Source organism: Ascaphus truei, chromosome 1 (genome assembly GCF_040206685.1).
Source record: "Ascaphus truei isolate aAscTru1 chromosome 1, aAscTru1.hap1, whole genome shotgun sequence".
NCBI classification, from domain to species: Eukaryota; Metazoa; Chordata; class Amphibia; order Anura; family Ascaphidae; genus Ascaphus; species Ascaphus truei.
The window spans coordinates 543,461,606-543,484,930 of record NC_134483.1 but is presented as its reverse complement, the minus strand read 5'-3'; the positions used below and the strand labels follow the sequence as shown (position 1 = coordinate 543,484,930).

Below are 23,325 nucleotides of genomic sequence, written 5' to 3'. Positions count from 1 at the left end.
GTTAACCTGATCAAACAAATGACAAAAAAATGATACTTTTTCAACATTTATTTATCCACAAATGATTAAACATTTAATAAACATGTAAGAACAAGTAAGTGACCCTTTAGATTCAGTACCTGGTGGCGCCCCCTTGAGCAGCAATAACTTCAGCTAAGCGTTTCCTGTAACTGCTGGTCAGTCTCTCACATCGGGTTTGAGGAATTTTGGCCCATTCTTCCTTACAGAACTGCCCCAACTCAAGTGACATTTGATGGCTTCCTTGCATGGGCAGCTCGCTTCAGGTATTGCCCTCAAATTTCTATGGGGTTTGTTGGGTTCTTGCCAGTTAAAATGGGCCGGAGACCTCAGGTTGTCCCGGGCACCTGTAAGGTGGCATTGTTTTTAACCTTGTTTTTAATGTGGCTGTTATATAGCAATTTGGCTAATTACCCACCTCACCTGACCCATACCTGGTGCAGGTGTTTTGTGTTGATTCTGCCTATATCTATGTTCCTCCCACACTGATGGATCACTCTTTGACAAAGGCCTGAGGGCTGAAACGCGTCAGAGGATCCATCAGCTGCACATGTCTGTTCAATAAACTTTTTTAGTCACCACATTTGCCTAGACATTTCTGCTTCACGGTTGTGCTCCGCTTCCTGCTGCTGCTGGAGGGGTTTCCTAATTTCCATTTGAGAACCCACCTTTTCAGAGTACAAACCACGTACTTAAAGACAAACCAGCATTGAACAGACTATAATCAGTCCTCGTCAATCTAGCGAGGATAGAATATATAAGCAATCATTTATCATCTTGCATCACCATACTAAGAGATACAGGGCGTTGCGAGTCCGGTGCTTCCTTCCAATACAGCTTTAAACAACAGATGTTCGCATGTACCTGCAGTACTGGCGCATCTACATGACCAGTTTTGTTCCAACTGAGGAACACAATACTGGTTGGCTTTTCTAGCGCCAGTAACCCTATATGGTGCCCGACTAGGGCTTATTTGTATTCCACATCTGACGTCCTGTAAATAGTTGTCACACTGAGCACACATGCGCTGTTTGAGGCTTTAACTTAGTTAGTTTTCTATTAAATATTTTGGATTGAATCAAATGTATTTATTTCCATTTAGTAGAGGATAAGTGCATATTCAGGGATTCTTTATCTTCCCAGATAGCACCCCTCTAATTGATCATTACAGAGCTGAGCAGGGACTCCCCCCCCCCCCCCACTTTCTATGATGTGTTTCCACACACCTGTATGGTGAAGACCAAACTCACAAAGTTTCTGATCTTTATGTAGGGTGGGGCCTCCCAAACTCAAACCTGAAGACCTACCTAATTATGTACACACCTGATTCTAATGATCCCTTTTAATTTAGCTGATAAAACTAGGCTTTCACTAACTTTTGCACATACCCTGACTCTTAATTGGTCATTATTTGTCTAATTTATATATCAGTTTGTTTCAAAAGACATGGAATTAGTTAATATAAACCCTAATGGATATTGAAGAAAAGACTAGTTTTGATTCAAGAAGGTGTAACGGCTGGACCCCCCTTGTCTGACCCACCCAATCTCACATTGGCCCGTGTGGTCTAACCGGTCCCCATTACAAGGTCGTGTGTGGTGGTGCACCTGCAAGTAACAGGACTCCTGAGTCTCCCGCTTGATGGTATTAGGGGATGTCATCAGGACAGGTAGCCGAGGTAGTGGGTGCGAGTCCAACTTACTTCATGTGCAGCGCCTCCACCTCATCAGGATCTATGCTTCCGCAGGGAGATGGTCCTGGTGAGGAACTCCTTCTTGGTGGTGCCATCCACTGCTGAGTAACTTCACACTCACACAGTGGAGGTATATTCGAACAGGGCATCTTTATTTGCATGGTATGGGCAAGCTGCCCCTCACAAATAACAGCTCAGCCGCTCATCTCTTTGCAGCACTCCATTAGGCAGGTCCCTTTTCCCTAATAGAGCTGCTTTCCACCTTTACTCTCAAAGAGATTCCCCAGCTTCTCTGGCTGCTGTAATCTCCTCTCCTGAGCTGCTCTGTCTGTCAGCTCCTCTAACTCTGCTCAATGTCCTGCGTATCCTCACTGACTCACAGCTAGCAGGAGACACTGCAACAATGTTGCAGACCTTCACGTGCCTCTCAGTGAACAGAGCAGCACAACAACAGGAAACTGAACTTCTAACTTTAGGCAGTGCTGTGTCTTATATCACCCCCCGGAGAACAAACATGCCCTGTATCCTAAGTGGGAACACACTGCATGCTGTCACTTCCTTTGGGGACATATGACACCTCACCAGGGTGTGAGGGCAAACCTCCATTGATTGTTGCTGGCAATCCTGCATACTTACCAGGTTTACTGCCAGCATGAGAAAGAGATATGTACACCAATCTTACACATGGCTACATTCTCCCCCTGGTGGAACTCCAACGTCCCGGCTGGGATCTAAATTTGCGGAACCTTCCTTCAGGTAGCACTGCAAAACATAACAACACATTACAGTACATATCTTTTCATCATAACATATAACATATACATCTTAACTTTAGATGATAACAACCAGAATTACTCCCTGATGGAGTATCCATTAGTGGTACTACCATACCCTCTTACGGTGGCTTGCGCACAGCATGGTCCACTGGGCTTAGAGCATCAATGCTGTAACACTCTGGGTGACATACTGGACACCCACAATCAGCCCAAAATTCTGTCTTGGATGCTAATGAACCAAAAGGATCATGCCCATACACCTCCCTAAGGCATCTCCTGGAGATGTAGCATATCCCCTCTTGACTACACCACTTCTCATCTAACCCGCCAGGATCCCAATTTTCTTCTCCTGATCCTTCCTCTTCATCAGTGGAACCCATTTCGAACTTACTTTCTCCCTCCCATGGATGGTGAAAATAAAGTAACCACTTTTGGCGATCCCTAATAACTCTTCCTGACAGTGAGGGCACATAGGGGGCTCTCCGGGCAATAGGCACCATATGAGCAACATTACCCAAACCCCAGATGAAACTCCCAATGTTCCTGGAGACCCAAAATTTGACCCAATGCTCTTAGGATCACACCCCACCATAACAGTATGATTGTCATCATTAGTGCAGTATAACATTCGTTGCATAGACATTTTCCTCCCCGATCCCTCATCAGAGGTAAAACAGTCACCCCAGTCCAGATTTTCCCCAGTCCATTCTTCAAAAGTGGCTCGGGACTCCCCAGACAATCCTTGGCTAGACTGGGACCCATAGGAAAAAGTGACAGGGGCAGGGGTTTTAACTATGGCCTGGGGTTGGGCATAGGGAAACACCGCCGGCATACGCGGGGCTACGACCCGCAACTTCTCGCTACCTTGCCCGGTACCATCGGACTGGCACTCTGGTTCACTTGCCTCCTTACTCCCAGGCTTCCGCAGGGCCTGCTGGCTCTTCTCGGACCCAGGCAACCGGGTACAGCTGCTTGGCCGAGAGGACACGGCCATCTCGCTGGACTCGCCGCCATCTTGCGTTGGGTTCCCAACCGGAACCTCTTCCTCCAGAACGACATCCGCCACCGGAAGTGATGGTTCTGCTCTCTGCTCCGTCCGGGCCTGGGCTAGGCCTTTCTCCGCCATTGCCACAACCGGCGCCTGTGGGGGGTTAGGAGGTTCCTCACCACTCCGCTGGCTTGCGACGTGTTCCTCTGTGGTAGGCCGGACTGGCTGTTGTAGGGCACACGGGCCTACATCAGGGTCCGCAGCCGATGGGATAAATGTCTCTTTATCTTCAGCTTCACTTGTGTGGTCCGCCGGCTGGCGCATCACCACAGCTGGTTGACTACTGTCTTCAGTAGTACAGGATGGGGGTAGGGACATCTCCGCAGGGGAACAGCGTCGGGGCGCTTCGCATTCGCTGGTGGCCATCGGCCTGAAGCGGTCCTGCTCCGGCGGTATCAGTGGTAGCGATCCCCCTTCTCCCTGGGCAGTCACCTTACCCTTCATTGATTCCGTCAGGAATGGTTCCATCATCTGGGGTTCCGGTATTGGAACCGGATCTGGAGCCGTCTCTGTCATCGGAGCTTGGAACTCCTCACGCTTAAGCAGATAAGGGCTAGACACAAGCTGGATTGCTCCTTTTGCAAAGAAAGTAGCTCCCCAAACAAGTTCTTTTCCCAGAGATACACAATCAGAGTCCTCACACCTCAAGCTGGTGATTCCATCATTGGATACTTCCCGGAATCCTTTAGGCAATGAATAACAGGCAAAGATCCTATCACCCCTCCTCACTTTATGTATACACGGGCACAAAAGAAAGGGGTAAGTCACTCCGTTGGCCCGCCATGCCCCTTGTAGCTGAGGTTGTGCTTTGCTGCATTCTGTTTCTTTCTTAGGGGGAACAGAAGTTGCTACTGGCAGTTCAATGTGCTCACTCCCCCTGGTGGACTCTAGAGAAGGGTCTCGTAGACTTGTAGGCTGACCCAGCACAGGGGCGGAGTGAGTTATAGTCCCTGAGGGCGCGGATCCAGCTTTCGCGCCAAACTCCCCAACAGGGTGGAGTTTTCTCGTTGGCGCCAATCCTGGCCAACAATTAGCAAGCTGCAAAGTTGCAAGACTTTCTGCAGCTGGCCCACGCGGTGTCCCGGGAACGCGGGAACCGCCATTTTGGGTCGTATTATCTTTCTTCATCACATTTGAGGTAGCGTTTGGCTGTTTGTATATTGACTGATAACAAAGTCCATTTCGTTCCTCCCATCTAGCAACACTGTCGTCCTCACTAGCCTCGAGGTTACTTTCCCGAGAGCATAGACAGGACAAACCCGGCGCAGCCACGGCTGTCACGCCAGTCTCCAACAGGCTCACAGAAGTCTCTTCTGTAGCTTGTTCTTCTTCCACGCACAGGTCATATGCATGTTCCTTGTTTACCCGCCTTCCTGGACCTTCTGCGCTCTGCAGATCCTCCATTCTGACGGTTCTCTCTAGAGGAGGGGCACTTTCTACCAAGGAGTGGTTCTGACTCTGTGCTGAACTACTCACAGTGCAGGGGCGGGTTTCAGGTTTTCGCACCCACACCCAACCCGGACAATACTCTGCAACAATTTCTTGCACAGTCCTGGTGCTCTCCCGACTTGGCGGGAGCCGCCATCTTTGGTGTGACTCACTGCTTGAGAGAGCCTCCATTCTTGCGGTCGCCATTCTTTTCTCTGTTATAATTTCTGTTATCGCACATGGAGCTCCTCTCTGCGGGCAGCTGCCACACCGATGCAATAAAATGCCTTGTGCACCACCTTGTGTACCTAATGTAGATCTGACTCGTGTTTGCACTACCTCAGGCTAGGCTCACTCTTTCTGTGTCTACTGTAACGCTTTCCTCCAGTCTGTGCTCCTTGGTCAAGTGATCTGGAATGGAGACTAGAGTACTCTGGCTCTTCCATGCAGTACTTTGGGCGTCGACCTACTGTTGGCTAGCCTAGTGCCGACCCTTCCAGAATTCCTGCCCTCAGTTACCAGTTTACCCCTTCAGGTGTCCCCCGCTAGCGCTACCTCAAGGCGACTAGAACAGCAATAGCCCCCGGCTCCAGACTCACTAACCCCTAACGGATCCCAAGGCGTCTTTGCGGCATGCAGCTCCAGCATCTCCCTGATTACCCCTGGCTCCGTCCCACGCAGCACAAAGTGGCAGCAGACACTTTCCCTGTTTCCTAATGTGTGCCTAGCAAAAGCCTGTCCTGTCAACAGGTCTCTCAGCAGCGCCTCCAATTGTAACGGCTGGACCCCCCTTGTCTGACCCACCCAATCTCACATTGGCCCGTGTGGTCTAACCGGTCCCCATTACAAGGTCGTGTGTGGTGGTGCACCTGCAAGTAACAGGACTCCTGAGTCTCCCGCTTGATGGTATTAGGGGATGTCATCAGGACAGGTAGCTGAGGTAGTGGGTGCGAGTCCAACTTACTTCATGTGCAGCGCCTCCATCTCATCAGGATCTATGCTTCCGCAGGGAGATGGTCCTGGTGAGGAACTCCTTCTTGGTGGTGCCATCCACTGCTGAGTAACTTCACACTCACACAGTGGAGGTATATTCGAACAGGGCATCTTTATTTGCATGGTATGGGCAAGCTGCCCCTCACAGATAACAGCTCAGCCGCTCATCTCTTTGCAGCACTCCATTAGGAAGGTCCTTTTTCCCTAATAGAGCTGCTTTCCACCTTTACTCTCAAAGAGATTCCCCAGCTTCTCTGGCTGCTGTAATCTCCTCTCCTGAGCTGCTTTGTCTCTCTCAGCTCCTCTCTTGAGCTGCTCTGTCTGTCAGCTCCTCTAACTCTGCTCAATGTCCTGCGTATCCTCACTGACTCACAGCTAGCAGGAGACACTGCAACAATGTTGCAGACCTTCACGTGCCTCTCAGTGAACAGAGCAGCACAACAACAGGAAACTGAACTTCTAACTTTAGGCAGTGCTGTGTCTTATATCACCCCCCGGAGAACAAACATGCCCTGTATCCTAAGTGGGAACACACTGCATGCTGTCACTTCCTTTGGGGACATATGACACCTCACCAGGGTGTGAGGGCAAACCTCCATTGATTGTTGCTGGCAATCCTGCATACTTACCAGGTTTACTGCCAGCATGAGAAAGAGATATGTACACCAATCTTACACATGGCTACAAAGGTTATGATGGAAAAGCTATGGAATTTATACATAATTATCAAAGGGGCCCACAAACTTTTTTCCGTCTCTGTAGGTAGTTACCATTAAGGACATTAAATGTATGCCTTCAATCCACTGACATTTAAATCATGGTGCAGCTTTGGTTATCTCGTAACCCAATATATAATTAAGAGAAATGCGTTTTGGCATTTTTTTCACATTTTAAGGGACGAAGTTGTCGCTTTGTGCTGGATGAAATGTGGGACCTGAGTTACAAGTCTTAGATACAGTATCCTCAGGACAAAAGGGGATCAAGCGCTTCACGGATTTCTAAATAAGTGAATTTATTGTGCCACACAATGTTTCGACCAATAGGTCTTTCTCAAGTGACTAGGCCACTTGAGAAAGACCTATTGGTCGAAACGTTGTGTGGCACAATAAATTCACTTATTTAGAAATCCGTGGAGCGCTGGATCCCCTTTTTTTCCTGAGTGTACTTTGGATTTTGCCTGGCAGGTACTTCCTTGAACCGGCAGCACCGGTAAACTGTATGTCTTATCGTATTTGTGGAGTGCAGCCTTAACCCTCTTTACATTGCAATTAGATACAGTATCACCAAATGATATACTGCAGGTTCCTACATCAAAATAGGGATAACCCAATGCAAATTCTCTAAAGTACTAAATCCCATTTTATCCTCATTTACAGGACAACAACATGTCTGATTACCACATCCGCCTTTACAAGGACGCCGACGATGAGGTGGTCAAGAAGGTCTATGCATGTGGAATCATGGAGCACACCCGTGTGGCCTTCGATCACAGCCTCACACTCCCGCACATTTGGCTTTTCATCCTCGTTGTGTTCCTGCTTCCGCTCTTGACCACCGGATCCATCACTCTCTCCATCCTGGGAGGGGCTCTTGCATTAGTCGGCCTCTGGTTGGGCAATAGAGATATCTTATCTTACTACGTCCACAGCCGCCTGTCTAATGACATGCTGGACATCCATAAATACTACCTGCAGAGGGATGATTACTGCTTCTGGGTGGCTGAGTCTGCTGGGGAAGTGGTGGGGATGGTGGCCGCTGTCCCCGCCTCTCACTCCGCTGGAGAGCGACACATTGAGCTCAGAAGAATGTCAGTGGCCAAGAGTCACAGGGGCAAAGGGATTGCTAAGGCTTTGTGCAGGACAGTCATTGACTTTGCCCGGGAGAAAGGGTACTCAGCCGTGATCTTGGATACCACGTTGGCTCAGATTGATGCTCAGCAGTTGTATGAGAAGATGGGTTTTAGGTACATTTGCACCTATTATGTACCAAAATTTACAGCAAAACTCATTGACTTCAGGCTCCTGTTCTATCAATACGACATTCTAACAGGCAGATAAAACTGTACACTCACACTCTCTCTCTCTTTGTGTGCAGAATGGAGGCACTGCTGTTCTTTAGTGTGAATAAAGCGGTCTACAACTTTACGGTTTAATTGTTTTTCTTGATACCTTTTGTCACGGTAGACCAGACCTAATTCACGCCGAATATACTGGGAACTGATTGAACAGGACAAAATGATAAAATAAACTGAGGATTTATTCCCTTTCGAGCAAACACAACACTGTAACACAAATGACACTTGAAAATAACACTTGCGGTAAAATAACAGGGTGAAGCATCCAAGAATAACACTGGCTAGCAATTCTCCCTTGCTGGATTAGAGCCACGAACCACCAACTACAAACAGCGAACAGTCTACAACACTGGGGTTGGGGCAACCTAGGGTTTGAATTCCCATCACAAACAGGCAAGGAACTATGGGGGGAAGCAGGAGTCTAGGGCTGAATGGCTGGGCATTGTCAAACCCAGTGGTTCCCAACTCCAGTCCTCACGGCTCGCCACTAACAGTGCAGGTTTTAAGGCAATCCTCTCAGCACAGGTCGCCCAATCATTGTGACTGAACCACCTGTGCTGAAGCTGGGGTATCCTTAAAACCTGCACTGTTACTGGTCCTTGAGGACTGGGGTTGGGAACCACTGGTCTAACCCATAGGAGGGGTTGATGGCAGATGCTTAATGTTATCTGGCCCATCCCCACTCCTTATGGCTCTGCATCTTGATAGTACTGAATATCTCCAGACACCTTGGCAACAAAGCCACTGGATGCCCTTTGAAGTCAGGGACTCCCAAAGCTCCCAGCTCATCCTCAATACACATGTATCTGCAGGAACCTCACCTGATTAAATCAGAGGCCCCTCCAAACAAATGTAACTCGCGTGCAAATCCCATTACAAGTCTGCTGTATGAGAAATTAGTACATACAGTCACATTATCCCCTGAACACTTTGCAGGGCTGACTCCCAAACTACATCACTGTGCTTACCCATAGATCACAAAACACTTTACCTCATTTGCCTGCTTAACTAGACTTGGGAATTGAATTCACAGGGAATAAAAGTGCTTTGGAATACACATACATAGTACATTATACATTAACCCTTTCTCTTCCCACACGAATTAGGGGTAACTAGACCGGATATAACCCCTTTATTACAGGCCACATTACCCCTGATCGTCACACCTTTGCGTACTCATGCTGTGCTTTGCTGGTTCCTACACGCAATTGGTGCAGCCATCATAGCAAAATGTTTTGGAATTGCAAATAATGATAAACTGCTCAGCCATGCAACACCCTTCCTACCGGTTACCCGCCTTTGTAACTATGGCCTTAAGGGGTTAACTGTGTGGGCCCACACAAAGTAACATCCCTTTGCTATCACATGGTGCGGGGTGACTCGACAGAAGTTAACCCTCTCCCCTTCTACCTTGACACAGTGACGTCAGGCTGGGCTATATACAGTAAGGGAGAAACTTCTGGAACTCAGATCCCAGGAGGAGACACAGAGGAGGGATCTCGGTGTATATACTAATAATGTTAATGTAAATAGGGTAGGATCCCATTTTTATTGTTTAACAGTTAGGAAAAGTATCCTTGTTAGATAGTGGCCTTAAGAATGGTTTCCTGCTACTCTCGGGGTCCATATAGCAGCAGCATATGCCCTGAGGGGGCTCCACAGGTCATAACCCCAAGGGATAGTTGGACCAGCCCCATCAGAGGATCCATAGCTGCCCTACTCCAGATTGCCACGAGGTGGCATGCAGTGCCCACAAGAGGGAAAAAACAATGACATGCCTATCCAAGGAGAGAACCCCTATAGACAAGCACTCACACCACAATGGATGAAATGTTGGTAATCCTAAAACGTAATCATTAATAGGGCAATGCACGTAAAATAATGGTGGATAAACATAGACGATTGAACAACACAAAAATGAATAAAAGCTCAATAAATGAATCGAACATGTATCCGGCTGGCCTCTTGCTCCCCCGTCCGCCCGTTCCCCCGCTGTCTCGGCTGGTCGTCCGTCCGCTCCCCCCCTCCCCCATCCGCGGAACATCATCATCAGCCGGAGGCGTGTGCATGCGGCAGCAGGAAGCACCATGTGTGTTCCTAGGCTAGGCGGGAGGTGAGTCGGGAGGGCTGCAAAGCGGTGTACGGGTGGGGGGGGGGTGTACGGGTAAGGGGGGTGTACAGGTGAGGGGGGGATGTACGGGTGAGGGGGGTGTACGGGTGAGGGGGGTGTACGGGTGAGGGGGTGTGTATGGGTGAGGGGGTGTGTATGGGTGAGGGGGTGTGTACGGGTGAGGAGGGGATGTACGGGTGAGGGGGTGTGTACGGGTGGGGGTGTGTACGGGTGAGGGGGGGATGTACGGGTGAGGGGGGGATGTACGGGTGAGGGGGGGTGTCCATCCGCTCCCCTGCTTGGTCTCGGCTGGCCGCTTCCCCACTTACTCCCCCGTTCGCCCGCTCCCCCGCTTGCTCCTGGCCGGTTAAGGCGGGAGGCACTGGGGTGTGAGGCGGGGGGAGGCAAAGAGGCTGAGGCGGCGGGAGTCACAGGGGTGTGAGGTGTTGGACCGACAGCAGGGGTGTGAGCTGTGAGGGGAGGCCGGAGGTGCAGGGGGGCGGCAGGGGTGTGAGCTGGGAGGGGAGGCCGGAGGCTCAGGGGTGTGAGGCGGCGGTTTAGTAACTTACCTGGGCGGGAAGTGGTGGCTGGTGATGCACGTGTGGTAGGCAGTCTTGGAGAGGCGCACGTGATGTGAAGGTGGTATGTGTGTAAGAGTGGGTTAGACTGTTAGAGCACACATGCCAATGAGAGCCGTGGGGGAGTGGGGGGCCGACGGACCAATCTGATTGGCCAGAGGCTGAGTGACAGACCGACGGACCAATCAGATTGCCCATAAGAACAGCAAACATACAACATTTTCCATTATATAGATACAGATTACCCATAAACTGAGAAGGGACCCACTGTTAATGAGACTAAACGCCCAGATCCACCAAGCTCCGTTATTGACCAGCCAGAGCACACTGCCTGCTTCTGGGAGGAGAACGCTGTGCTGCGGAGGCATTGTGCAGGTCTCCGGTATGGGTCCCTGACCAGAACCCAGAACCCCACGTTGTATATATGGAAATCGGCTTTCATGTGCTGCACTGTCTTTTGGGAAGCTGTTTGTTTCAGGGACCCTGTTTAACTGAATAAAAGCCTTTACTTGTTTCTCCAAGTCTCCTGGATTTACCTTAGCTTGTATTGTATCACCTAGAGTGGCCCAACCTAGGGGTAACCAGGCTCTCTAATAAAGTTCTAACTGTGACAGGAGGGGTAACCAGGCTCTCTAATAAAGTTCTAACTGTGACAGGAGGGGTAACCAGGCTCTAATAAAGTTCTAACTGTGACAGGAGAGGTATATTAGTACCCTAATTTAGGGACTCACTGTCATATATAGGGGTGTCACCCCTGGGCCATCTGGGTTCTCACTCAGTTCGATTCATTTATTGAGCTTTTATTCATTTTTGTGTTGTTCAATCGTCTATGTTTATCCACCATTATTTTACGTGCATTGCCCTATTAATGATTACGTTTTAGGATTACCAACATTTCATCCATTGTGGTGTGAGTGCTTGTCTATAGGGGTTCTCTCCTTGGATAGGCATGTCATTGTTTCTTCCCTCTTGTGGGCACTGCATGCCACCTCGTGGCAATCTGGAGTAGGGCAGCTATGGATCCTCTGATGGGGCTGGTCCAACTATCCCTTGGGGTTATGACCTGTGGAGCCCCCTCAGGGCATATGCTGCTGCTATATGGACCCCGAGAGTAGCAGGAAACCACCAACAGCGGTTCCGGACAGTCAAATATACAAACAGAGACAGACCCCGAGTCATAGCCCACCGCTTAGTAGACTTATGTTCCAGGTGGATACAACCGGAAAAACATGACAAGGCAGAGATCCTTGAACAGTTTGTGCTCGAGCAGTTCATACAGATACTGCCCCCCTCCTCCCGCTCCTGGGTAAAAAGACACGCTGCACGTTCCCTGGATTCAGCGGTCCGCTTGGTGGAAAACTTCCTGGGCGACGACACCCAACAGGATAGCTGGGAACGGCCGGTGCAAACACCAGTTGCTTCCGGTGATGCTAGAGGCAGGAGAGCAGACAATCGAGGGGGCTACAACCCGCCAGCTCGGGAGATCCAGTCAACCCGATCGGAAGACCCTTTCCCATCTCGGAGGGTTCCTGGTACAAACTCCCGCAGAGACGCCCATCCTGGGTCCGAGGCCACTGGATCACTCAAGGGAGGCCGCCACCCACAGTATTCCCGGAGAACCTCTACTCCTGTCACCCACCCGGTGGAGAGGATAACCCCACCAATCAGAAGGGAGGACCCCATCCAACAGCGGAGAGGTCCAAACACCGAGCCCCGTCGAGAGCTTCCGCTGACGACCGAGGTTGCGGATTCAGGATATGATGAGATGGACTGTTCATATGGCAGAACCACTGCCACAGCTTGTCTCCAAGGGGACCACAATCCGTGGTTAGTCCCGGCATCTCTGGAGGGGACAAAGGTAAACGCCATGCTGGACTCAGGCTATGGAAAAACCCTGATCCTAGAGGGCCTAATTCCAAGCAATAGACTTGTGACTCTCCTTGGAATATCGAGTGTATCCATGGGGATACAAAGAGATACCCGACGGCGAACGTTACACTGCGTATCCAGGATCAAGAGGCTAGCCTACTAGTGGGAGTTGCTCCCTGGCTACCTGCTCCTGTTTTACTTGGCCGAGACTGGCCCTACCTCGAAACATTGTTGGCCACTACTCCTATGGAGCCTACTTCTCCGGTACCAGAGAAGCCCGGAGACTTGTTCCCTTTTTCCCCAGAGATTTTTCCCCGTAGACACCATGTCCCAAAGACACGTAAACAGAGACGTGCGGAAAAAGAGGACTGGTTAAGAAAGGCTGGGACTCTTGGTAACATTAGTCAGCCCAAAGGACTGCAGGTCATGGCCGGGGATGACCAGGGTGGGGAACAGATAGACACAGGAATTTTGCCAGACCTGGATCTTCCTGACTTCCGTCAGAGGCAGAGGGAGGACCCAGCTCTGGCTAGACAATATGAGAAGGTGGTACAGGTCAACAACAAGATAATGGATGAACAAGGTGTAAAAGTGTTTCCACATTTTGAACTGTTGAATGACATTCTATATCGTGTGAATAAGGTTACACAAACAGGGGAGGTCATTCGACAGATGCTAGTCCCTAAAGGGTTGATTAAAACGGTGTTCACCCTAGCCCATACTCTCCCATGGGGTGGTCATTTGGGCAGAGATAAAACCACGGACCGCATCTCGTCCCGGTTTTATTGGCCAGGTGACATCATGAAACTATGTGAGACATGTCCTGAATGCCAGTTAACTAGCCAAAAAGGACAGAAGCCGGCTCCCTTGGTTCCTCTGCCCTTGGTAGCTGTCCCATTCGAGAGAATTGGGGTAGATCTGGTCGGACCTTTAGAACCCTCTGCGAAGGGACATAAATTTATACTCGTTGTGGTAGATTATGCCACCAGGTATCCTGAGGCCTTCCCTCTGAGATCAGCCACTGCTAAACAGGTTGCTCACAGGCTGTTAGAACTGTTTTCTAGGGTAGGACTTCCCCAAGTAATGTTAACTGACCAGGGAACAAATTTCATGGCAAAGTTAATGCAGGATGTCCTGAAGTTATTGGAGGTAAAATCCGTCCGGACCTCGGTCTACCATCCTCAGACTGATGGATTGGTAGAGAGGTTTAACCGTACTTTAAAAAATATGCTTAGGAAGTTTGTGGATACTGAAAAGCGAGCTTGGGATGAACTTCTCCCTTTCCTGTTGTTTGCGGTACGAGAAGTTCCCCAATCATCCACAGGCTTCTCCCCGTTTGAGCTCCTATATGGACGCCAACCTCGGGGTATTCTCGACCTACTGAAGGAATCCTGGGGAACTCAGGTCAGCCGGCCATGACTGGAAACAGTGTTGCTCGACCCGGGGAGACTTAACCACGCCCAGGGCTGTTGGAATCTGATCTGATGACGTACGAGCGCTCGGAAAATGAAGAAAGAGACACAGAGAGTGTGATTCGGATTCTTCATCTCAACTTCATAACGGAAAAGCAATGCTATTTATACAGGAAAATCAAGTGTTAATTAGAGGCGTAACAATATTAGCATATTACTAAATAACAGCGTAGCTGGGAATTTTCCACTCGTACACATTATCTATAGCCTTGTTTTCTGTTAGCAAAAGTGGTGGCCAAGCCGATTCAAAGAAAACACAGTACTGGTGTCCAGACAACAGAACAGTGCTGTTTTTCTGACAATAATACGGCCTGCATGTTTGGAGGTTGTTTCTTGTGTACATATATCACTTAGTTCAGGGAAAAGTTCAGGCAGAAATGGTGTTCCTGACAAGATGGAGGCTTGGAGATGGTGGCCTTTATTTGAACCCTTTCAGGGTTTAGGTCCGGGCATTGAGTAGGCTATTCTAAAACATATAGTAGTGTGCCAAATAGAGCACAGCCAGCGACTTGCAACCGTGACAATGAAGAAATCCCAGGCAAACTCCAAAAATAAACAGATTAGCACACGTCGGTGCGTTCATGTAACCCATGTTTTTTGGAAGCTTACAATAAACAGCTAATCTGCTTATTTTGGTAGTTTGCCTGGGATTTCTTCATTGTCACGGTTGCAAGTCGTTGGCTGTGCTCTGTTTGGCACACTACTATCTGGATCCTACTCTCTGCAGACTGCACGCCGTGGATGTGCTGAGAGTTCCTACATTCTACAGGTAATGAGCATCAGTGCCAAGTAATTATTCCTGTTTTCATCGGACATTGTTCTTTATATTCCTTTATATTTGGGTATATGTATATGTGTCATTTGTGGTAGTCAAGCAGACACCACTTGGCACATACCCCTGTTATTTCTTCAGCATGCATTATGACCTGTGATTGTCCTTACGTGTGGAGCCTGATGACTGATCCGTGGTTGTCCAGATCTTCATGTTGGTGTGGTGTATGGGTAACTTGTCCCATAAAATGCTGTTTTACTATTTCCCTGATGTACGCACATTACCTATCCTTGGATATTTAATACATTTTTATCCTTGATTTACTTCACTATGAGCGTTGTGCTGTTTTCTTTTTGTTTCTCTGTTTTAGCTCCTGGGGGTGTTGAGCCACCCCTCATTCAGTTGCAGACGATCTTTCACCAGTTCACGTATAATTTTGTATATTTGTTATCACTCATATTATTTTAGTGCACTTTCACACCCTTCACAGCACTGTTTAAGGTTGCGCACTGATTACTCCTCTTGTATCACACGCATATAAAGACTTGGGAAAAATTATATTCTAATTTCCATTTGAGAACCCACCTTTTCAGAGTACAAACCATGTATTTAAAGACAAACCAGCATTGAACAGACTATAATCAGTCCTCGTCAATCTAGCGGGGCTAGAATATATAAGCAATCATTTATCATCTTGATACTAAGAGATACAGGGAGTTGCGAGTCCGGGGCTTCCTTTCAATACAGCTTTAAACAACAGCTGTTCGCATGTACCTGCAGTACTGGCGCATCTACATGACCAGTTTTGTTCCAACTGAGGAACACAATACTGGTTGGCTTTTCTAGCACCAGTAACCCTATATGGTGCCCGACTAGGGCTTATTTGTATTCCACATCTGACGTCCTGTAAATAGTTGTTACACTGAGCACACATGCGCTGTTTGAGGTTTTAACTTAGTTCGTTTTCTATTAAATATTTTTGATTGAATCAAATGTATTTATTTCCATTTAGTAGAGGATAAGTGCATCTTCAGGGATTCTTTCTCTTCCGTGTGTACAATAGTTATCCTTCCCAGATAGCACCCCTCTAGGGTGTGAAAAACGGGCTGGTGGGTCATGAAAAACGGGTTGGTGGGGGGTGGGTGGTTGGTTGTGAAAAACGGGCTGGTGGGGGGTGGGTGTGAAAAACGGGCTGGTGGGGGCTGGGTGGGTGTGAAAAACGGTCTGGTGGGGGCTGGGTGTGAAAAACGTGCTGGTGGGTACGTGCCTGGTTGGGCGGGCGTGAAAAACGAGCTGGTGAGTGAGTGTGAAAAATGGGCTTGGGGTGGGTGGGTGTGAAAAACGGGCTGGTGGGTGTGAAAAACGGGCTGGTGGGGGGTGGGTGTGAAAAACGGGCTGGTGGGGGGTGGGTGTGAAAAACGGGCCTGTGAAAAATGGGCTGGTGGGGGTGTGCTGCTGACATGTGAGGGGGGGTGGGCTGCTGACATGTGAGGTGCAGGGGGGGAAGTGATCTGAGGTGCAGGGGGGGGAGAGAGTGATGTGAGTTGCAGGGGGAGGGTGTGATGTGAGTTGCAGGGGGGGAGAGTGTCATATTGAAGGGAGGGGGAGAGTGTCATTTTGAGGGGAGGGGGAGAGTGTGTCATATTGAGGGGAGGGGGAGAGTGTCATTTTGAGGGGAGGGGGAGAGAGTGTCATATTGAGGGGAGGGGGAAAGAGTGTCATATTGAGAGGAGGGGGAGAGAGTGTCATATTGAGGGGAGGGGGAGAGAGTGTCATTTAGGGGAGGGGGAGAGAGTGTCATATTGAGGGGAGGGAGAGAGAGTATCATATTGAGGGGAGGGAGAGAGAGTATCATATTGAGGGGAGGGAGAGAGAGTGTCATTGAGGAGAGGGGGAAAGAGTGTCATATTGAGAGGAGGGGGAGAAAGTGTCATATTGAGGGGAGGGGGAAACAGTGTCATATTGAGAGGAGGGCGAGAGAGTGTCATATTGAGTTGAGGGGGAGAGAGTGTCATATTGAGGGGAGGGGGAGAGTGTCATATTGAGGGGAGGGAGGGGGAGAGTGTCATATTGAGGGGAGGGAGGGGGAGAGTGTCATATTGAGGGGAGGGAGAGAGAGAGTGTCATATTGAGGGGAGGGGGAAAGAGTGTCATATTGAGGTGAGGGGGAGAGAGTGTCATTTAGGGGAGGGGGAGAGTGTCATATTGAGGGGAGGGGGAGAGTATCATATTGAGGGGAGGGGAGAGTGTCATATAGAGGGCAGGGAGAGAGAGAGTGTCATATTGAGGGGAGGGAGAAAGAGTGTCATATTGACGGGAGGGGGAGAGTGTCATATTGAGGGGAGGGGGAGAGTGTCATATTGAGGGGAGGGGGAGTGTGTGTCATATTGAGGGGAGGGGGAGTGTGTGTCATATTGAGGGGAGGGGGATGATGATGATGATGAGAGGTGCTGGAGGAGAGATGATGATGATGATGATGATTTAACCCGTGCGGCCCAATTTTTTTTTCCTTGGAGCAGTTCGGCCCTTCTCACTTTACGAGTTGGGCAGGCCTGGCCCAGAGACTGTAATAAATGCCACCTCTGAGAATCCTATGGAGGGAACCTCACAAAGGGGCCTTCCGGCCGCAGGGGCATCTCCCGAAGGAGCTACGGGTAAAGAGCCCCTTGGTCCAACAACAGATACGCTGACTCCCGTGAGCCAGCCACTAGACCCGCAGAGCCCGTGCTTTGTGCCCCGAAAAGACTTTTTAGACCTATCAGGCCCCTCAAGGGCAGACAAATCAAGGAAAGGGGAAAGGGGAAAGGGAGGGACCTTTGAGAAAGCGCGATCAAGCGCGAAACGTGCGTCAGGTGACCGGAACGTAGTGACGTCATCACACTGAATGGACGCCTCCTAGAAGCGGGATGGTATCTCTGCGGCTACAGCTGCTGACTCTGTACCCTGACATCCCCCATCTCGGCACCCTGCCTCCTCCCCTTGACTTTGGGATCGAGAGATGCAGTAATGGACACTCACTGTGCGCCCCAAGCTAAGTACAAAATTTAATTAGCTAGTCAGATGCAATTGTTCAAGGTAACTGCACCTCGTTGCTGTACATATTATAGCACCCTTTCCTGACTGGCGATTACCAAAGTACTGTACTATCTATGTGGAACTATAGGACAATACTGATATAGCCACCACTAAGTAGGGGCCCATGCCGCAAGCCCAATTAGGGGTATTACATATACTTATGGGGATATTACACTGTGAAATATTTAGTGTGGACAACACCCCACGCACTGATTTTCAACTATGACTAGTGTGTTGATTACAATTAGAGTCAGTGGTTCCTAATCTGGGAGACTCCATTCAGTGATCTCTGCGTTAACTGTCTTATACATTTCTGAGGCTATAACTGGATGCGGTAACAGAACCTTGCCTCAGGGCAATAGCAGAGCACACTTTGTGCTTGCCCTCCGCAGAGCTCAATATTATCAAGCCACGTAGCTACTGGTTTTGTATGTGGTTTTGTATTCACCTTATGTTGTATTTTCCTCACATTTTTGTTGACTTCACCCTGTTCTGGAGCTGACATCCATCCATACTTAATGTGGTCTATCGATACCTTTTAGGTCCACAGCAATTGACCTATTTGACTGTCCATCTATCACCCCTTCAGATCTAGTATCAACAGCCTATATATATTCAGGTCTGTTGATTTTTTGATAATAGGATTTCTGTAGACAGGACAGGTTTCCAAGTCTGAAGTTATTTATTGGTGATTCTTGCAGTCCACGAGCCCACATTTAGGTGGTGTATTGTCATTTATACTATCTTCCGTATATTTATTTTGGAAGATCTATTTGGTCTGTCAGTAGGGATTGGTCTTGGACTACTTTTACCATCCCCCTCTATACAAACATGGTTTTACTTTATACTTGTGATTAAACGGTTTTTAATTGTACTAACCATATCACCCTGATTCACCTTTCTGAGTGCATTCAAGGAGGAACTTTTTTGTCTGTTTATGTTGTCCCTCAAGGGCAGAGTTGGAAATGCCATACGAGACTTACTACTCCCCCGAGGGGGTAGCTGAAAAGCAACTTCGCCGAACCCAAAGAGCTGGTCAACCTCCAATGAGGAGGGCTTATGATAGATTCGGGGCACCCCATTATGAGGCTCAGCAGTGGGCTCGCAGCCGAGTGCATTCTGTTGCTGCAATGTTCAACGAAATGTGCAATTTGATATAGAGTGATAAATAATATGTACTGTGTTGTGTTTTTTTTTATGATATAACATTCTGTGTATAGTTATGTAGGTGTAGCCCAAGCGGGGTCGTTGGATTCTGCAAGGGGGAGAATGTAGGGATGTGGTAGGAACCTCTTATGTGTGTTCAGTGTGTGTTCAATTGGTGTTTTGACTCTATTCAGGAGAGTCATGTGGAGGTCTGCAACAGTGTTGCAGAGGCTGATGCAATAGCTGTGAGTCTGTGCAGCTCAAGGCAGAGAGGCTCCGTTGAGGAACTACAACTCCCATGAGCTCCTGGGCAGTCACCTGACTTGAGGAGCCAATCGGAAGGCTAGAATTACGGGAGGAGGAAAGGGAAGCGTGGGGGAGAGGCCACGCTAGTCAGAGGGGATCTGGAAGGTAAAGGAGGAGGGTGTGTGCGTGCAGGGGTTCCGTGACCCGCCTGCATAGGCTAGCTTTACCCCGCAGGCCCTTAGGAGAAACCCCTGAGTCACAGTAGGTTGCTGTGCTGCAGGGACGCCCATAGTGCTAGCGATCAATCACCTTACTGTGTAGACAGTTAGGGACAAGCGTGCGGAGCAGGTTTGCTGGTGAGCTGCTTGGGACCAGACAACTGCACTGCGGACATCCAAGACAAGCAAGGATTCGGCTGATCCTTTTCGAAGTATTACCGGTCACCGCCGTGACCGGAAGGTAGTGCACCAACACCGTCAATGTCAAGTGCACCAACACCGGTCAACAGGCGCTGATCCCGCCCTAGGCATAACTATTTGGAGACACTAGCGAGTGGCCAAGGCCTAAGTACACGCCGCTATCGTTCTATTCTATGACACGGACACGTGTGTGGGGCACGCGGTGACGGGATAGAGACATACTCATAAGAGCGTGGCTGAGCCACTATTGTACAGGACAATATTCCCTAGGGGTGTGGCCGAGCCACTGATGTTAGAAGGACATTATCAGTTAGTGGTGTTAGGGTATGATAGAGTATAAGTATAGTGTTATAAGATGTGTATGCATATTGAGTTATTGCCACGGTTCATATAGAGTATAAGACACTCCTGACGAAGCCACGTATTGGATTGGCGAAACGCGTAGAGTGGTAGCCGCCCACTGGAGGAGAGAAGCAGGGACAGAGATTGCAGACACAGAAACATCAACCGGAAGTGACGTGTCGCAACCAACAGGAGGTGACGGCACGGCACGCCTCAGAGGGAGCCCCGGAGGTGGAGAGCTCAACATAGCGGCGTCTCACACAGTGATTGCAGACCGGAAGCGGGGGGTGAGCCAGATGTCCACAGCATACTCTCTTCCATCACAGTGTTGTGATATATGCACTATTTGAATGGTTTTATTGTAAGTGTTCATTTTTAACCCTATAAAAGTTATTCGTTTTATGATTGGTCTGCACTATGGATATCTTTCCTTCCTTACATACACCGCTGTTTTGCTGAGATTGGAGGTCTTCACCACAACTGAAATAGAGGTTCTTCCCGCAAAGAAAACTATTCCCAATTGCCCGTATTTTATCGACATCTTGTGAGTAGGCTGGACTTAAGAGCCAAGACACAATATACAGTGGCGACACTGTTAATTCCAACACGGCCGTCACCGCGGTTAAAAAAAAACGCGGGCGCCGCGCGGCAGTACCCCGCCACGAACCCGGGAAGGTTCGCGGCCGCTTTCCAGCGCCTCGGGCGCTTTCAATAGAAAGCGCCATAGCGCTTTTCTATTGCGGCGCAGGATAGACCGGGCAACGTGCAGGGAGCGCGCACGCAACTTTCAACAACATGCCCGACACGTGCCCGGCCAGCTCCCGTCTTTTGTAAGACTAAGCGGTGCCGCAGCAATATAACTCATTCACTGATTGTCCTATTGTCTGCACTTAGATTGTATTTTGTTTTATTTCCCTTATGTGCTCCCCCTGGATTGTGAACGGATTTCTACAAATTGGGGGACCAGTGAAACCAGTCCCTATCAGCTGGGTCTGAGCAGGGGGTTTTAATTCATTTTTTCACGTTATTATCACGTTTTCACTGAATTATTTTGTATCACTTGATTTAATATATTCACTGTACATTTGGTGTGAACACTATTAGTGCTAGCGCCTTTTCTTCACTATCACACAGCACGTAAGTTTATTATTGCACATAGTAAAGTTTGTTGCACGCATTGTATCGGTGTGTTTCTTGCCCAGGGGAATCTTACGTGATGGGGATCCTGGGTAAGTGGAGGCGCTGCGCTAATAAGTGTTACCCCAGGCTCCCAGCTAGCGGAGGCTCAGATCTCCTGGAGCCGCAGGTGCACGCAGTTACCCGTAGTCGCTTAGGGTGTCAGAAAAAGGGCTACATTTATATAGGGTGGGGCCTCCCAAACTCAAACCCGAAGCTCTACCTAATTATTTACACACCTGATTCTAATGATCCCTTTTAATTTAGCTGATTAAACCAGGGTTTCACTTACTTTTGCACATACCCTGACTCTTAATTGGTCATTATTTGTCTAATTTATATATCAGTTTGTTTCAAAAGACATGGAATGAGTTAATATAAACCCTAATGGATATTGAAGAAAAGACTAGTTTTGATTCAAGAAGGTTATGATGGAAAAGCTATGGAATTTACATAATTATCAAAGGCGCCCACAAACTTTTTTCCGCCTCTGTAGGTAGTTACCATTACGGACATTAAATGTATGCCTTCAATCCACTGAGATTTAAATCATGGTGCAGCATTGGTTATCTCGTAACCCAATATATAATTAAGAGAAACGCGTTTTGGCATTTTTTCACATTTTAAGGGAAGAAATTGACGAAGTTGTCTCTTTGTGCTGGATGAAATGTGGGACCTGAGTTACAAGTCTTAGATACAGTATCCTCAGGAAAAAAGGAGATCCAGCGCTCCATGGATTCCTAAATAAGTGAATTTATTGTGCCACACAATGTTTCGACCAATAGGTCTTTTTCAAGTGACTAGGCCACTTGAGAAAGACCTATTGGTCGAAACGTTGTGTGGCACAATAAATTCACTTATTTAGAAATCCGTGGAGCGCTGGATCCCCTTTTTTCCTGAGTGTACTTTGGATTTTGCCTGGCAGGTACTTCCTTGAACCAGCAGCACCGGTAAACTGTATATTCATCTTATTTGTGGAGTGCAGCCTTAACACTCTTTACATTGCCATTAGATACAGTATCACCAAATGATATACTGCAGGTTCCTACATCAAAATAGGGATAACCCAATGCAAATTCTCTAAAGTACTAAATCCCATTTTATCCTCGTTTACAGGACAACAACATGTTTGATTACCACATCCGTCTTTACAAGGACGCTGACGATGTGGTGGTCAAGAATGTCAATGCCTGCGGAATCATGGAGCACACCCGTGCGGCCTTCGATCACACCCTCACACTCCCGCACATTTGGCTTTTCATGCTCGTTGTGTTCCTGCTTCCGCTCTTGACCACCGGATCCATCACTCTCTCTATCCTGGGAGGGGCTCTTGCATTAGTCGGCCTCTGGTTGGGCAATAGAGATATCTTATCTTACTACGTCCACAGCCGCCTGTCTAATGACATGCTGGATATCCACAAATACTACCTGCAGAGGGACGGTTACTGCTTCTGGGTGGCTGAGTCTGCTGGGGAAGTGGTGGGGATGGTGGCGGCTGTCCCCGCCTCTCACTCTGCTGGAGAGCGACACATTGAGCTCAGAAGAATGTCAGTGGCCAAGAGTCACAGGGGCAAAGGGATTGCTAAGGTTTTGGTCAGGACAGTCATTGACTTTGCTCGGGAGAGGGGGTGCTCAGCCGTGATCTTGGATACCACGTTGGCTCAGATTGATGCTCAGCGGTTGTATGAGAAGATAGGTTTTAGGTACACTCATACCGATTATGCACCACAATTTACAGCAAAACTCATTGACTTCAGGCTCCTGTTCTATCAATACGACATCCCAACAGGCAGATAAAACTGTACACTCACACTCTCTCTCTCTCTTTGTGTGCAGAATGGAGGCACTACTGTTTTTTAGTTTGAATAAAACGGTCTACAACTTTACGGTTAATTGTTTTTCTTGATACCTTTTGTCACGGTAGACCAGACCTAATTCACTCCGAATATACTGGGAACTGATTGAACAGGACAAAATAATAAAATAAACTGAAGATTTATTCCCTTTCGGGCAAACACAACACTGTAACACAAATAACACTTGAAAATAACACTTACGGTAAAATAACAGGGTGAAGTATCCAAGTATAA

General features: G+C 48.5%; 1 protein-coding gene across 1 annotated transcript; it reads left to right on the top strand.

Annotated features, from left to right (window-relative positions):
- On the top strand, positions 1-23,111 carry LOC142464966 (uncharacterized). The gene is made up of 5 exons (XM_075568788.1): positions 1-284; positions 7,333-8,005; positions 14,283-14,343; positions 14,699-14,828; positions 22,352-23,111. The coding sequence occupies exons 1-5, from the start codon at positions 267-269 to the stop codon at positions 23,030-23,032; spliced, it is 1,563 nt and encodes a 520-aa protein (XP_075424903.1). The 5' UTR covers positions 1-266; the 3' UTR covers positions 23,033-23,111.
- Positions 23,112-23,325: the final 214 nt, after the last annotated feature.